At 43.0% G+C, this 14,853-nt stretch overlaps 1 protein-coding gene across 6 annotated transcripts in view; it reads right to left on the bottom strand.

The window, feature by feature from the left end:
- LOC118371594 (transducin-like enhancer protein 4) overlaps window positions 1–14,853 on the bottom strand; it is an 86,027-nt gene that overhangs the window by 8,372 nt on the left and 62,802 nt on the right. For 4 of the 6 annotated variants that reach the window (XM_052480504.1, XM_052480508.1, XM_052480505.1 and 1 more), the window contains 9 exons: window positions 12,070–12,240; window positions 11,819–11,951; window positions 11,346–11,497; window positions 10,818–10,906; window positions 9,889–10,138; window positions 9,552–9,799; window positions 9,011–9,158; window positions 8,608–8,758; window positions 8,413–8,489 (listed from right to left, as the gene is read on the bottom strand). In XM_052480504.1, the coding sequence (XP_052336464.1) occupies window positions 8,413–8,489; window positions 8,608–8,758; window positions 9,011–9,158; window positions 9,552–9,799; window positions 9,889–10,138; window positions 10,818–10,906; window positions 11,346–11,497; window positions 11,819–11,951; window positions 12,070–12,240 (1,419 nt within the window). The remainder of the gene's footprint in view (window positions 1–8,412; window positions 8,490–8,607; window positions 8,759–9,010; window positions 9,159–9,551; window positions 9,800–9,888; window positions 10,139–10,817; window positions 10,907–11,345; window positions 11,498–11,818; window positions 11,952–12,069; window positions 12,241–14,853) is intronic. The other 2 variants (XM_052480506.1, XM_052480507.1) reach the window with 2 other exon arrangements.

The raw sequence follows: 14,853 nt of genomic DNA, 5'->3' as shown, positions 1-14,853 counted from the left end.
GGAGGGAGAACATTGTTTTTAATACTCTCTAAGACTTCAAATAGGAAGGGAGCTACTTGTTCAGAAAATAATTTGTAAAATTCTGATGTAATTCCATCAACACCTGGTGATTTATTGTTCTTTAGATGTTTGATAGACTATAATCTCTTCAACTTTGATGGGTTCATCACACTGTTTAGATTCTATATCACTGATAGAGTGAACATTATTCAGTGAGTTAAAAAAGATATTTGTGGATTCCTGACAGTACGTAGAGCTATACAATTTTCTGTAAAAAATGCTACATTATTTAGCGATTCATTTTTGGTCATCTGTAATAACAACATCAATGTTTAACTTATGGATAGTGTTATTTTTAGAGTGAAATTTCTCAAGTCTAAAGAAATAGGATGAATTCTGTTCTCCCTCTTCAATCCATTTTTTCCTAGATCTAATAAAGGCTCCTTCTGCTTTTAATTGATATTTTATCCAGTTTATTTTGTAACTCAATTAGTTCCATCTTCTCCTCCCCCGAGAGGTCGGCTGGGGACCTCTGAGAAAGGGAAGTTATCTTAATGATCACCTTTTCCTTCTCAGCTATTCTGGTCTTAGCAAGATTACTACCATATTTTCTAAGGTATTTGGACTCCTCAAATTGAAAGAGCTCCCAGTACTTGCAATAAGCTTTTTCTTCACAAGCCCTTTCCCAAAAGTGTGAGGGCAGATCTTTAACCTCAAATTTAACTATATCATTATTTAATAATGAGCTATTTAGCTTCCAGTAGGATGCTCTACCAAGGTTAATATCAGGGGTAAATATTTTGATATCAATGTAAATGGCCCTATGGTCTGTGAGGGGAGTAGTACAAATATTTGTAGTAACACACTCACTATCAATACATTTGGATATAAGCCAAAAATCTATTCTGGATTGTCTGGAGCCTGTTTTGTTACTCCAAGTGAATGATCTTTCGGGCGGAAACCTCTCTCTCCATATATCAGTAAGATCAAACTTTTCCATAAAAAGTATTAAACCCAAATTCTGATTGGTTGGCCTACCTGGGGGCCATCTATCAGTTGAATTATCTATAGTAATGTTAAAGTCCCCTCCTATCAATAATAACGAATTAGGAAATTTAGATAACCAATGAAGTATATGCTTCTCTATAGATTCAAGCAACTCATCATTCTCATGTTTGGTGTTGTACCCATAGAAGTTTACAGTAATGAGTGTAATGTCATTGTAACTGATCATTCTCATGTTTGGTGTTGTACCAGTAGAAGTTGACAGTAATGAGCGTAATGTCATTGTAACTGATCATTCTCATGTTTGGTGTTGTACCCGTAGAAGTTGACAGTAATGAGCGTAATGTCATTGTAACTGATCATTCTCATGTTTGGTGTTGTACCCCTAGAAGTTGACAGTAATGAGCGTAATGTCATTGTAACTGATCATTCTCATGTTTGGTGTTGTACCCCTAGAAGTTTACAGTAATGAGCGTAATGTCATTGTAACTGATCACAAGACAAATAAAGTGAACAAAGGGGTCACATTCCGAGTGTAGAGTATTACCACCAAAGGTATTTTTCATTGTAGTGACAGCAGCAGAGCGTTCAAATCCATGGGAAAGCCAAATATCATTGCCCCACTGTGACCTCCAGAAGTTGGCATCAGCCAAAATTGAGTGAGACTCTTGAAAAAAGCAAAAATCTGTTCGAAATGGTTTAGCAAATAGAAATAAGGCCCTGCGCTTCACATTGTTTCGTAACCCCCTAGCATTAAGAGATACTATAGACAAAGACAAAACAACAAAGATTATATAAAAGTATAAATTGTAGTAGGATGAGTCAGACGTAGGATCGGTGAAAGTAAACGATAAGGAACCGAGATCTGCACCATTTAAGTCCATTTAAAGTGAAAATAGCTTATTCCATAACCTTTGAGCTAGACGTTATCTGGCTTTGAAATTCAACTCAACTGGAAATTATGTTCAAGACCAAACCAAGGGTTCTTGTAGTAAGAGAGACTAAAAACCATCTTTAGTGTAATCAGGAACTATTCTGAGAAATAAAATAACAAATAATAATTTAAATAAAAGGGTACCTACTATTTTAAGTGCATATGAAAGCTGATCATAAAATAATTGAATAATTTATTTAACATATAAACGTTCCTAAGACCTTTTTTGGAAATAAGTATTAATAACTAAATAGAGCAATAACCGTGTAAAGTCAGAGCAGACCTGTATGCCCTTTAAAACAGTATCTTAGTTACTGTATACATACAAATAAATACAGCTTTCAATCTTCTTCGTAAGTTTGTAAACAAAATAGGTATTCTGGTCAGACAAGAACAAACTAATAAATTGAAATACCTGAGTATTCCTGAAAAATAGTCACCTGATGCTTGTCAGGTAAACAACATACGGAAAATGAGAATACTGAAACCATCAACCTGTTCCTTCTGGTGAGATTTTAGGGAGGAATGTGGATTTCTGAACCGTTGATGAAGCCTCGTCCTCCGACGAAGTAAGCAGCCTTTCCCTCATTTCGTGCTATCTTGATCGTTGGCCACAACTTGTTCCTTCTTTCTATGTCCTCTGGGCTGAGATGCTCAGCGAAACACATACCATGGCTCTGAAGGAAGGTGTTCTTCCTCACAGCTTTCCAGACAGCATCCCTGTAGAATCTGGCAGTGAAGAGGATGATGATACCCCTTGGTTCTGAATCGTTTTGCTGTTGCTTCTTGCCGAGGCGATGCACAACTTCGATGGTATCACCAACTCTGTTCTTCTCCGCAGGCAAAACTTCTTGGCAGATGCGGATAGCCTCTCCTCACACATCTTCATTCTCCACTTCTGGCAAGCCGTAGAGTCTCAGGTTCCATCTTCTTTTGTATTTTTCCAGATCAGTGAGACGTCTATGGTAGACATTGTTATTATTTTCCACCCTTTCCACCCTTTTTTCAACTTTTGCCACTCTCGTTTTCACATCCTTGATTTCACCACATGCAAACTCCAGTCTTTTTCAAGCCTTCACACCTACCATTTTCTCAATTGCATTACCCCTGGAGTTGATGAGTAAGGAGAGGGTAGCCACGATGTCAGAGTTCATGTTGTTGTTTATTGGAGGGTGGAGGTTTGCACGGAGTAACCGGTAAAGAGGGGAATTTGTCATCTTCAACAGCATTCAAAAGCATGATATTATCCATAGGCCTAGTAGCATAGTTATGGCAGTTGTCTATAAGCACGTTTCTCTCTTGTTGATTAGCAATAGAACGGCTAACTTCTTCCTTTCTTTTTTTATCACGACTTTGCATGGACATGCCAAAATAAATTATCCAATTATTATTCCAGTCACAGGAAAGGTCTTATATCTTGAACAAATAAAAATAGTAATGACTGTAAACTTTTTTTTTCTTTCACAATCTTTCTGAAGTTTGGTACGGAGCTCGGTAAAAAAACGTCTGTTCAAGCCGCCATCTTGGCACCTCCCCCAGTGAACATAATTGTACACTCACAAAGCCGACTAAAAATGACGATTGAGGGGCTTACGTTGCAAAGTTCCCTTGCTTGGCGAATCATTTGGCTCACCCCCCAAGATGGCAAACGGGATTCTCCCACGGGCATAAGGCGAGGGTAAGTGTACGAGGGTGTGTCTTTTAAGTGTTTGGACCGTAGAGTGTGGCTGCATTCCAAACACTTAAAAGACACACCCTCTCCCCTCAGTCCTCAAATTAAGTGGACACTTCTGATGACGTACCATGACGTTTGACGAGTTTACACTTGCAAGGGAGGAAGGAATTCATTTTAAATGGATCGCCTTTGTCCGGAAATTCATCACTTGTTCGGCCCGCAACGTTTGTGTTCTCAGCCACCGATAGCTTGTCGGTGCTTTATATGCGCTACAGTCAATTATGATTGCATTTCATATCTTGGCTAGAAGACCACGCATCCGCAGACATCGAATATTAGCCATCCTACTATATCAGGTAATCTAAAATTATAATGTATAAGTATGATGTCGGGGTACGTTATGTGCGGCGCAAGTTAACGTTTCCAAAAGCTAGCCTAACAAAAACATCATTACGTGTTTGAGCCATCATGTGCATTAGTAGCACAATTTCTAACTTATTTACATTTGTTTTTACTTACGCTTGAATGTTGACTTCTCCATATTATTGTTGTCTTTAAGTTTTGGTGGACTTTTCTTAGCGGATGTACAATCATCGTGAATTGAATTATGGGGCGTTTCAGGCCAGGAGTGAACATAATTGTACACTCGCAAAGCTGACTAAAAACGGGGACTGAGGGGCTTACGTTGCCAACTTCCCTTGCTTGGCTAATCATTTGGACCAACGACAAAGATGGCCACGGTGATTCCCTTAAGGGCATAAGGCGAGGGTAAGTGGAGGAGGGTGTGTCATTTATGAGTTTGAAACGCAGCCTGAGGGTGACTTCCAGGGAATGGGGAGGGGATCAATATACCCATACATTTTGGGTGAAACACACTTCACTTGAATTATGCCATTCATGTTTTACTTAAGAAATAAGGTCCGAGCAGGTGTGGTATATGGCCAATATACCACAGCTAAGAGTTGTTCTTAGGCACGAAGCAATGCTATTATAAACTGTTTACCAAAACAATTAGAGCAGCAAAAATAACTGGTTTTGTCACACCCGTGGTATACTTAAGTGATAACAACGACAACAGCCACCCTCGAAGCAGCGTTACCCATGCAGAGCAAGGGGAACAACCACTCCAAGTCTCAGAGCGCTAACTAGCGTGCACCCTGCTAACTAGCTAGCCATTTCACATCGGTTACACCAGCCTCATCTCGGGAGTTGATAGGCTTGAAGTCATAAACAACGCGATGCTTGAAGCACAGCGAAGAGCTGCTGGCAAAACGCAGAAAGTGCTGTTTGAAAGAATGCTTACAAGGCTGCTGGTGCCTACCATCGTTCAGTCAGACTACACTATCAAATCATAGACTTAATTATAACATAATAACACACAGAAATACAAGCCGTAGGCCATTAATATGGTCGAATCTGGAAACTATCATCTCGAAAAAAATATGTTTATTCTTTCAGTGAAATACGGAACCGTTCTATATTTTATCTAACGGGTGGCATCCATAAGTCTAAATATTCCTGTTACATTGCACAACCTTCAATGGCATGTCATAATTATGTAAAATTCTGACAAATTAGGTGGCCCAAACTGCATATACACTGACTCTGTGTGCAATGAACGCAAGAGAAGTGACACAATTTCACCTGGTTAATATTGCCTGCTAACCTGGATTTCTTTTAGCTAAATATGCAGGTTTAAAAATGTATACTTCTGTGTATTGATTTTAAGAAAGGCATTGATGTTTATGGTTAGGTACACATTGGAGCAACGATACGCACCGCATCAATTATATGCAACGCAGGACACGCTAGATAAACTAGTAATATCATCAACCATGTGCAGTTAACTAGTGATTATGATTGATTGTTTTTTATAAGATAAATTTAATGCTAGCTAGCAACTTACCTTGGCTTACTGCATTCGCATAACAGGCAGGCTCCTCGTGGAGTGCAATGTAATTAGGTGGTTATAGAGCATTGGACTAGTTAACTGTAAGGTTGCAAGATTGAATCCCCCAAGCTGACAAGGTAAAAATCTGTCGTTCTGCCCCTGAACGAGGCAGTTAACCCACCGTTCCTAGGCCGTCATTGAAAATAAGAATGTGTTCTTAACTTACTTGCCTAGTTAAATAAAGATTTAAATAAGGGTGTAAAAAAAAAATCAGCCAAATCGGTGTCCAAAAATACCGATTTCTGATTGTTATGAAAACTTGAAATGGGCCCTAATTATTTGGCCATTCCGATTAATCGACCTCTAATTATTACACACTTTAAAAACATATTCCACAGATCACTTGGCCAAAAGTAGTTTAATCAGTTAGTAATATTCATTAAAAAATGCAATGCATAATAAAATATTTAAAAAACGTATAAAAATATATATATATTTTGAGATCTGGCCGCGGACCCCACTTTGAGAACCCCTATTCTAGACAAGTATGCCCATACCATCTATTGGCTGATTTGGCGATCTGGAGTGCAGATAACTGTTTTATATTTACATTGTAGTCATTTAGCAGATGCTCTTATCCAGAGCAATTTACAGTAGTGAGCGCATACATTTTTTTAAGCGTTATGAAATGTGATATTGTCTTATCCCCGATCTCCAGTGATGAGAACCTTATAGGTTTGACAAGTTCCTACACGATTTCCTGATTTCATAGACGGACCACTTAGAAGTTAAATCATGGTGAAAATAGTTATTTTACACACTCATAGAACATACACTATCCTCAAACTGACAGGAGTTTCATGTTTCACTTCTGGGAGTGGATTATCCTTTTAACCCTTCGTGGTTCAGCTGTGCTCTCAGCATCACTAATCACAGCTTTCAGAAACACAGAAATACAGGGAGCTGACTTTCTCTACAATAACTGAATAAACAATCCCTACTACTGTACCTCTATTCTGTCTCCACCAGGATCCGTCTCTGTCTGCATCAGACCTATGATCCTATCCCCAGATGGCTCCCTACTAGCACGGCTCCTCTCTCAATCCATCCCTCCTTTAAACCTCTACCTCCTCCCACTTCTCCCCCTCCACTTCTCTCCCTCCACTCTCCCCCTCTTTCAATCTCATCCTCCTCCTTGCATCCCCTCTCTCCTCCACATGACAGGTTCATATCACCAGGGCTGTCAATCAGCAGGCTATTGGTGAGAGAGGCCATGTTGACTGACAGACACGCTCACACTACAGAGAGACTGGGAGGAGGGAGAGCGGATGGATCGGTACAAGGGATGAGGTAGTGTTGAGTGAGAGCAATTGGAGGGAGGAGAAAGGGTGGGTTTGTGTATGTACATGTGAGAGAGAAAGAGAGAGAGATGAATCGGGAGTAAAAGCGAGCAAGAGAAAGAAAGCAAGAGAGGAAGTAGCAGAATAATACCGTTTATAGACAGAACGCCACTACAGTAACGTTTCGATAGCAACAACTGATAACCTATTAAGACAATTTTAAAAAGTGCAGCATCAGAAGGATCTGTACCTTTTCAGACAGTAGAATTCTGCTCCGGCATAGAATGTTCTGTATTGTTTCCCTGACGACAATAAACGTTCCTGATTGCTGTGTTGTTTTTATGCTGTTTTTTATGGAGGGGAAGCTAGATGTGTTTTCTTTCTACTAAAAGTCACAGTATTTAATGAATTTTAACAAAAACATTTAGGAGAGTGGTCTGCGCGCAGGCAGCAGACAGGCAGGTTACGAGCAGGCATCTCAAGATTATTATTTACAGTTCGCCTAATGATTGATGTTTGTCCCACTTTAGAAGTGGCATTCCTTTATAGACAAGTAAAATGCCCATTTTTGTGGCGCTTCAAATTTCCAGAGAAGGTTCCGTGTCAGCATTTCAAAAGCTGTTGTATTTGTACCCTTACAGACAAACAAACATGCCATAGCCGAGGTGATTTCAAGGTGCCACATTCCATATGTCTGAAAAGGGTATCATAGTGTGAGAGAGACACAGAGATAGAGAGGGAGATTGTGAGACGTCATGTAGAGGGAACTGAGGGGCATTTGGATAATAAAGATAGCATCTGTGCTCATTGGAGCTCTAAGGAGACACCAGCCAAGGCTGCAGATTCCTCCCTCCCTGCACTAGACTAGCAAACAGCAATGACAGCCATACTGCCTCCCTCCCACACACAACACAATATCTCCCATTTTAAATGGTCTTCCTGTAGCTCATCACACTCATACATACCGCATAGATAAAGCCTAAAGTGTGTGTGTGATGCAGTCTGTTCTGTCTGATAAAGCACAGAAAGTCACCTTGAATCATATCTGTGATAAACAACTTGTCTTTCAACCTCTGTCCCACCCTCACTCTCAGTGGGAAGAAGCTAACTTCCTGCAATTCTACACATTTCATTTTGCCAGAGAGAGAATTTGCAGTTCTATAGCTAATCTCATGCTATTCTATACCTTTTGCCATGGGGCAGAGAGTGAATGTTGCTGTTCTATAGCTAATATAATGCTATTCTACACATTTTGCCATGCGGCTGAGAGAAAATGTTTCAGTTTTATAGCTAATTTCCTGAAATTCTACACATTTTGCCATGGGGCTGATGGAAAACCAGGGGGCCCCCAACACCCCAGGGGCTGCGGGGGGTTGTGCTATGCCAGTGCTCTGACTCACACACACACTGATGGGAACAGGAGAATATTGGGCTATGGATTTGTGTTGGTCGTGGGATAGGGAAAATAAATTGTGTTGGGGTGGGATAGGGTTAGTGTTGGGTTCACTGACGTTACAATACCATATGAGTATTAGCCAGAGGGCTATCCTGCCTCTCTCTGTCTCACCTGGAAAATACTGGCTCCATATGGCGTCCTCCATGCATTCAGCAGATTGTCCTTCCCTGTGCTCACGAACCACTTGCCTGAAATACACACAAGTTATACTTCAGAGTTAGCTGATGTATCCAACCACTAAACATCTCATTAGCATAATTATGCAAGTTAGGAGAGTGTCAGTCAGAGTTCTGAGCTTGTACGTACCACAGGAGGCAAACTTGAGGGAGAGCACACAGCTCTCATGGAGGTGCAGCTGGTACTTGTCTGGTTTGGAGACATGCAGCACTTCTACATTACTGCTCTCCATGCCCACTGCCAGCCACTCTCCTGTAGGACAGTAGCCCAAAGAAAAGATCTGGAGGGAGGGAGAGGATGAGAGAGAGAGAGGAAAAGCTCATTACACGACTGAACGGAGCTCATCTGACAAAAATTATCATCTGCATCATCATGGAGATATGATACAACAGAGAGGAGCAGAGTGACTGGTCTGAAATAGAGGCTGATAGGTACACTATCATATTAAGGTGAAGTCTTCTCAGAAAGACAGTCCTGAGTTGGTCATACCTAGCGTTAGCTAGTCACAACGTCTCAGGTGTTTCTTCAGTACCTGTGAGGTGAAGTCGTGCTGCTGCAGCTGTCGTCCCTCTCTCAGGTCCCAGCAGCGTACTGTGTTGTCCAGCCCCCCCGTCCACAGTTTGGTCCCATCGTTGGAGATATCAATACAGCTGGCCCCGTCAGTGTGGCCCTGGAACTGCCTGGGGAGCACAGAGATACAATCAACATCAACCCAGAGCCATTCAGATGTGATCCATAGTCATCTAGCCCACTTCCCTGCTCTCTTCCCCTCTACCCTTCTCCCCTCCTCTCCACTCTCCTGCCCTACCCTCTCACTCTACTCTTGTGCACTCTCCTCCCCCTCTACCCTCCTCTCTTCTGCTGCCCTGGCTGTGCAGGTCCCAGACCCTGATGTCCCCCCCACCTCTCTACCCCTCCTAACCTGCTATTTATCCCCCTCTCCTCATCACCCCCTTCTCCTTTCCTCTCCTTACCTGACCAGGGTCTGGTTGTGCAGGTCCCAGACTACAATGTTTCCCCCCTCTCCTAGCCTCATCTTCCTCTTTATCCCCCGCTCGTTCACCTCTCCTTACCTGACCAGGGTCTGGTTGTGCAGGTCCCAGACAACAATGTTTCCGTCGCTGCAGCAGGAGAAGCAGACCTTGTTGTCGGGGGAAATGGCCAGAGCGTAGCAGGCCGGGGCAGAAGACGTCAACTCCGCCTTGATGCGGGGAGTGGGTGTGGCCAAGTCCCAGATTGACAGTGTGCTGGCCTCGCCTCCAACGATGAGGGTCCGCCCATCAGGGAGAATCTTACATGAGCGGATGTAGTTATCCCTGTTCTGATTGGTGGAAAGAGAGAACATATGTATTGAACAGCTAAAACAATCAATATGATTGGTTAAGCCTTTTAAAGTTTGTGTCCACTCACCAGACAGTCGAGCTGGGCCATGGCACTCTTGCTGCCAGGCTGGCTGATGTCCCACACCTTGACACACCCCTTGCCGCCGGTGTAGACGTGGCGTGTGGAGGTGCTGATGGTAACGGCACACACCACCTCTCCATGGTTCAGAGTGTGGATCTGCCGGGCGTGCCGCGGGATGCCCGGGCCCAGCAGGGCGTCTGGAGGGAAAGGCACCGGCTGCATCTGTCCATCCGCACTTACATGGAAAGAGTAGGCACTGGTGAGAGAGAGGAGGTAAACAGAGGGAGGGAAGTAGGAGAAAATGGAACGAGTGCCATCCACTGAAATAGAAATCTGTATAAATCTGTATATTATTACAAACAGCAAAAGTGTTGAAGACTGTCAACACTGCAATGGGAATGGCAATTGAGAAATATTCACCCAAACCTTGCTAACTGTTTTTACACAATAGCCATTGGCAGAATGCAAAAGAGAAGATTGTGTTACAGGGGCCAGAGTAAGAGTGCTATTTCCAATGGCCAATCAGTTAGGGCCGGGACAATACCAGTATTGAGAACGTTAGTATCGTAGGCAAGGGAACAAAACACAACGCGGATTGAACTTCTTTAGGAAACAGACCTAATGATGGAAACAAACATCAATATGTTGTCATCAAAAGTCACATTTATTTATTTTCCAAGCTATAACACACAATATTTTACATAGAGCAGGTTTTTAAAGGACCAAAGAGTTTGGTTTGCTTCATATTTTCATTTTTGACATGAAAACAAAATATTGCGATACTGGTATCGTCCCGGCCCTACAATCAATAGCATAGCGACGATAAGGTTGTTGTGTAATTTTATATCTAACTTGGGAGAGCTTGCTGCTTGCCCCAGCTAAAACAACAACAACGACAGTTCTCTATGTTTGGATGGAGGAGAGGAGCGACATACGGTTTTCCCCCAGAGGATCCACCAGGCAGTGAGGAGGACAGCCCTGGGGCCCTGAGGTGGGACCGAGACTCATATGCCACCTGGAGAGCCTAGGAGGAGGACCAAAGACATGAGGAGGATTACTAAAAGAATAATCCGGTGTTGTAACAGTTTCAATCTCAGTCAATCCTAATCTTATCAAATTCAGTGAAATCTTGACAATTCATCCAACATAGACTTTCAAACCAGTTACTACCACAGAAAACATTGTCAAAACAGAATACGGCTGTAAGTTTTGTTTTAAACCAGTGATGCATATCTTCCATGCTTCAGGGCCACAGTGTTTAGACTTGATTTGTTTCCTTATAATTAGTAATTGATTCACACCCAGGCAACCAGGTGGGTGCACTAACTGGCCAATTTGGGACATAATTGATCAATTAAGTGCCAGGAAGAGACAAAGACGATAGACAATGCAGCCCTTGAGGTCTGGAGTTGTGGACACCTGTTTTAAACAGAGAGGTGAGTGAGGTGTGCTAAAGAACTCACCAAGGGGCTGCGGGTGTAGGCGCTGGTGGCAGCGCTGATCTGGGGCGAGAAGCCTCCGGGACTGGCTAGCTCCCCATTGACGCCTGCGTGGGACACCCCCCCAAATTGAGCCGGGTACAAACTGGGGGGCACAGACAGAGGACTGCGGAGAGCTAGGGGGAGGGGGGTGAAGAGAGGGTGGATGAGAACATCCATCACTGAGGACCAGAGAGGTCAGGTCTACGGAGAGTTGTGTTGGTGATATCTTATACTATAACCCGTCTTTATTGCTTTTAGCTGATCAACTGTACCACAGGAGCACATTATCACAGTAGGGAGCAGTGGTGAGTTATAATGGTATTATGAGCAGATTAAAAGTATAATTATGGTATTACATGGCTATATGATCACAATAGATTAATAGGATGGTATAGCAGGGGTATAATAACAGGCACAGACAGAAGGTATGAAAGACAGACAGGTGTGTGACTCACCCAGGGGGTCAGCGGAGGAGGCAGCCCTGCTGACCAGGCGGAGGCAGGATGTACTGGGGCCGGGGGTAAGAGCCTCATGGTGAGACGGGGACGGGGTGCTCGACTTAGACAACGAAGACCCAGACTTCTCGACCTAAGGACAGGTAACGAGATACAGTCATGATACACCTTCATATAGATAAGTAAGGGATAGTACTCTCATTTGCTGATGTTGGGCACAATGTTAATGCTTGACAACGAATGTACAATACCTGTGCTGGGTCCTTGGCCTTGCCCGGTGTGGGGCTGCATGGTAGGGGGGAGGACGGGACCTCTCCGGGGCTCCTGGGGGACCCTGGTAACTCCTTCCTCAGGGTGGGGGCCCGGTCCAGACCATTCCCGTGGGGGGAGTGAGGGGGGCTGCCCGCGGGAGAAGTGGGTTCCTGTGTACATAGACCGATAAGGGACTCCAGGTCACCCCAAAACTACACAAGACCGTAGCTTCACATTAGCTGTCAAAAATCTCTAAAAATGTAACATTATAGACATTATAGATCACGATAGTGTCCGTATGGATTTAAGCACAAGTGTGTATGAGGCCTGTACGGTACTCTAAGTCAAACCCAGCAAACTGTCTACCTCCCTGCCACAGCCACCCCAATAAAACCATTCCCATCTTCTCCTAGTGTGCTGCAGTCAGCACATCTCCTGTAGCTGTATCTGAGCAGAACACACATCCACAGACTGTACCACAACAATCACCAGAGACATCCCTTCTCACACACTCAATAAGAACATCTGTCAAATTCTCAAATTGTTCTCTATGCAAAAATCACACAAGAGACTTTCCCGCTTTTGTCCAAATGCAGAAAGCTTGGATAAAACATATATTTCGGTACACTGCATTAATTATTTAAACAATTAAAAATATTCTGAGGGCATAAACAAAGGAAACACACTGCTGCTATCTGATGAGAGGAGGGGTGTCTGTGCGTGTGTGTTCCAGAGCTGTGTTCAACAGGGAGAGACTTTACTCATTAGGAAAGGAGAGAACAGCAGCTCCTCATAATTCAGAGTGATTGGTGTCCTCATTGTGAAATTATCAATTTTACCCTCTACATTTAAAAATGACCAAATACACTGATTGTTTAAAGCAAAACTACCAAAACTATTGCTGATGGTAAACCTGAACAATCAATTATATTGTAAGACATAGCAGGTAGGCTATAGCCAGATGACAGTTGTGTCTACGGTAGCAGCGCATAGATGTCAATAACCTAGCAAATGACATAGGTTGTCACTCAACTAATAAAACATAACAACACGCAAGCCATTTTAGTATTTGAATGCTGAAGGTGCCACACAGATTTGCAAGATCAGGAACAGGCAGTCTACTTCGCGTTTGTCAGCACGCGAAGCTGGGCACAGTACACAGTTTGACTAGGCTACTGATACTGCCTGGGGTTGTACAGCATGCAAACTGATCAGTGACTAATTTTGCTATATTTCTGTACCATTTTGCTGTTGGCTGATGCTCAAAAAGAAAAAAACATCCCAAAAAAGGTACAGAAATATAAAGTATTGATCATTTAGATCATATCATAGAATCAAAAAGTAACAATAAACCCTGGTTTGCAACGGAAAATAAAAACAAAATTCAGTCTCCACGCCCAACATCTCGCTGTGGATAATTATAATGATTGAACTTCTAGTGGTAACTGTATCCACTGGTGAATTGAGAGAGAGTGAGGTGATTTCCATCTAATAGCCAACATCTGTTTTGCAGCAGTGCTGCCTGCCAGCAGTAATTGTCTCTGATTAATTAGGAGATTCAAGAAACTATCATCGTTAAGTAACATAGTACAGTGCATTCAGAAAGTATTCAGACCCCATCCCCTTTTCCACATTTTGTTACGTTACAGCCTTCTTCTGAAAGGGATTCAATTCATTGTTTTCCTCATTCATCTACACACAATACCCCATAATGACAAAGCAAAAACAGCTTTTTAGAAATGTTTGCAAATGTATAAAAAAAGAAACACCTTATTTACACAAGTATTCAGACCCTTTGCTATGAGACTCAATCGAGCCCAGGTGCATCCTGTTTCCATTGATCATCCTTGAGATGTTTCTACAACTTGAATGGAGTCCACCTGTGGTAAATTCAATTGATTGGACATGATTTAGAAAGGCACACACCTGTCTATATAAGGTCCCACAGTTGACAGTGCATGTCAGAGCAAAAACCAAGCAATGAGGTCAAAGGAATTGTCCATGGAGCTCCAAGACAGGATTGTGTCGAGGTAAAGATCTCGGGAAGGGTACCAAAACATTTCTGCAGCCTTGAAGGTTCCCAAGAACACAGTGGCCTCCATCATTCTTAAATGGAAGAAGTTTGGAACCACCAAGACTCTTTCTAGAGCTGCATGTCTGGCCAAACTGAGCATTCGGGGGAGAAGGGCCTTGGTCAGGGAAGTGACCAAGAAGCCGATGGTCACTCTGACAGAGCTTCAGAGTTCCTCTGTGGAGATGGGATAACCTTCCAGAAGGACAACCATCTCTGCAGCACTCCACCAATCAGGCCTTTATGGTAGAGTGGCCAGATGGAAGCCACTCCTCAGTTAAAGGCACATGACAGCCCGCTTGGAGTTTGCCAAAAGGCACCTAAAGGACTCTCAGACCATGAGAAACAAGATTCTCTGGTCTGATGAAACCAAGATTGAACTCTTTGGCCTGAGTGACAAGTGTCATGTCTGGAGGAAACCTGGCACCATCCCTACGTTAAAGCATGGTGGTGGCAGCATCATGCTGTGGGGATGCTTTTCAGCGGCAGAGAATGGGACACTAGTCAGATGAACGGAGCAAAGTACAGAGAGATCCTTGATGAAAACCTGCTCCAGAGCGCTTAGGACCTCAGAATGGGGTGATGGTTCACCTTTCAACAGACTCTAAGCACACAGCCAAGACAACACAGGAGTGACTTTGGGACAAGTCAAATGTGCTTTTTTCTATGTCATTATGGGGTATTTTGTGTAGACTGATGAGGAGAAATAACA

Source organism: Oncorhynchus keta, chromosome 26 (genome assembly GCF_023373465.1).
Source record: "Oncorhynchus keta strain PuntledgeMale-10-30-2019 chromosome 26, Oket_V2, whole genome shotgun sequence".
In the NCBI taxonomy this organism is placed as follows: Eukaryota; Metazoa; Chordata; class Actinopteri; order Salmoniformes; family Salmonidae; genus Oncorhynchus; species Oncorhynchus keta.
Note: the sequence above shows the minus strand (reverse complement) of the source record. Positions and strands in the feature narration are given on the sequence as shown.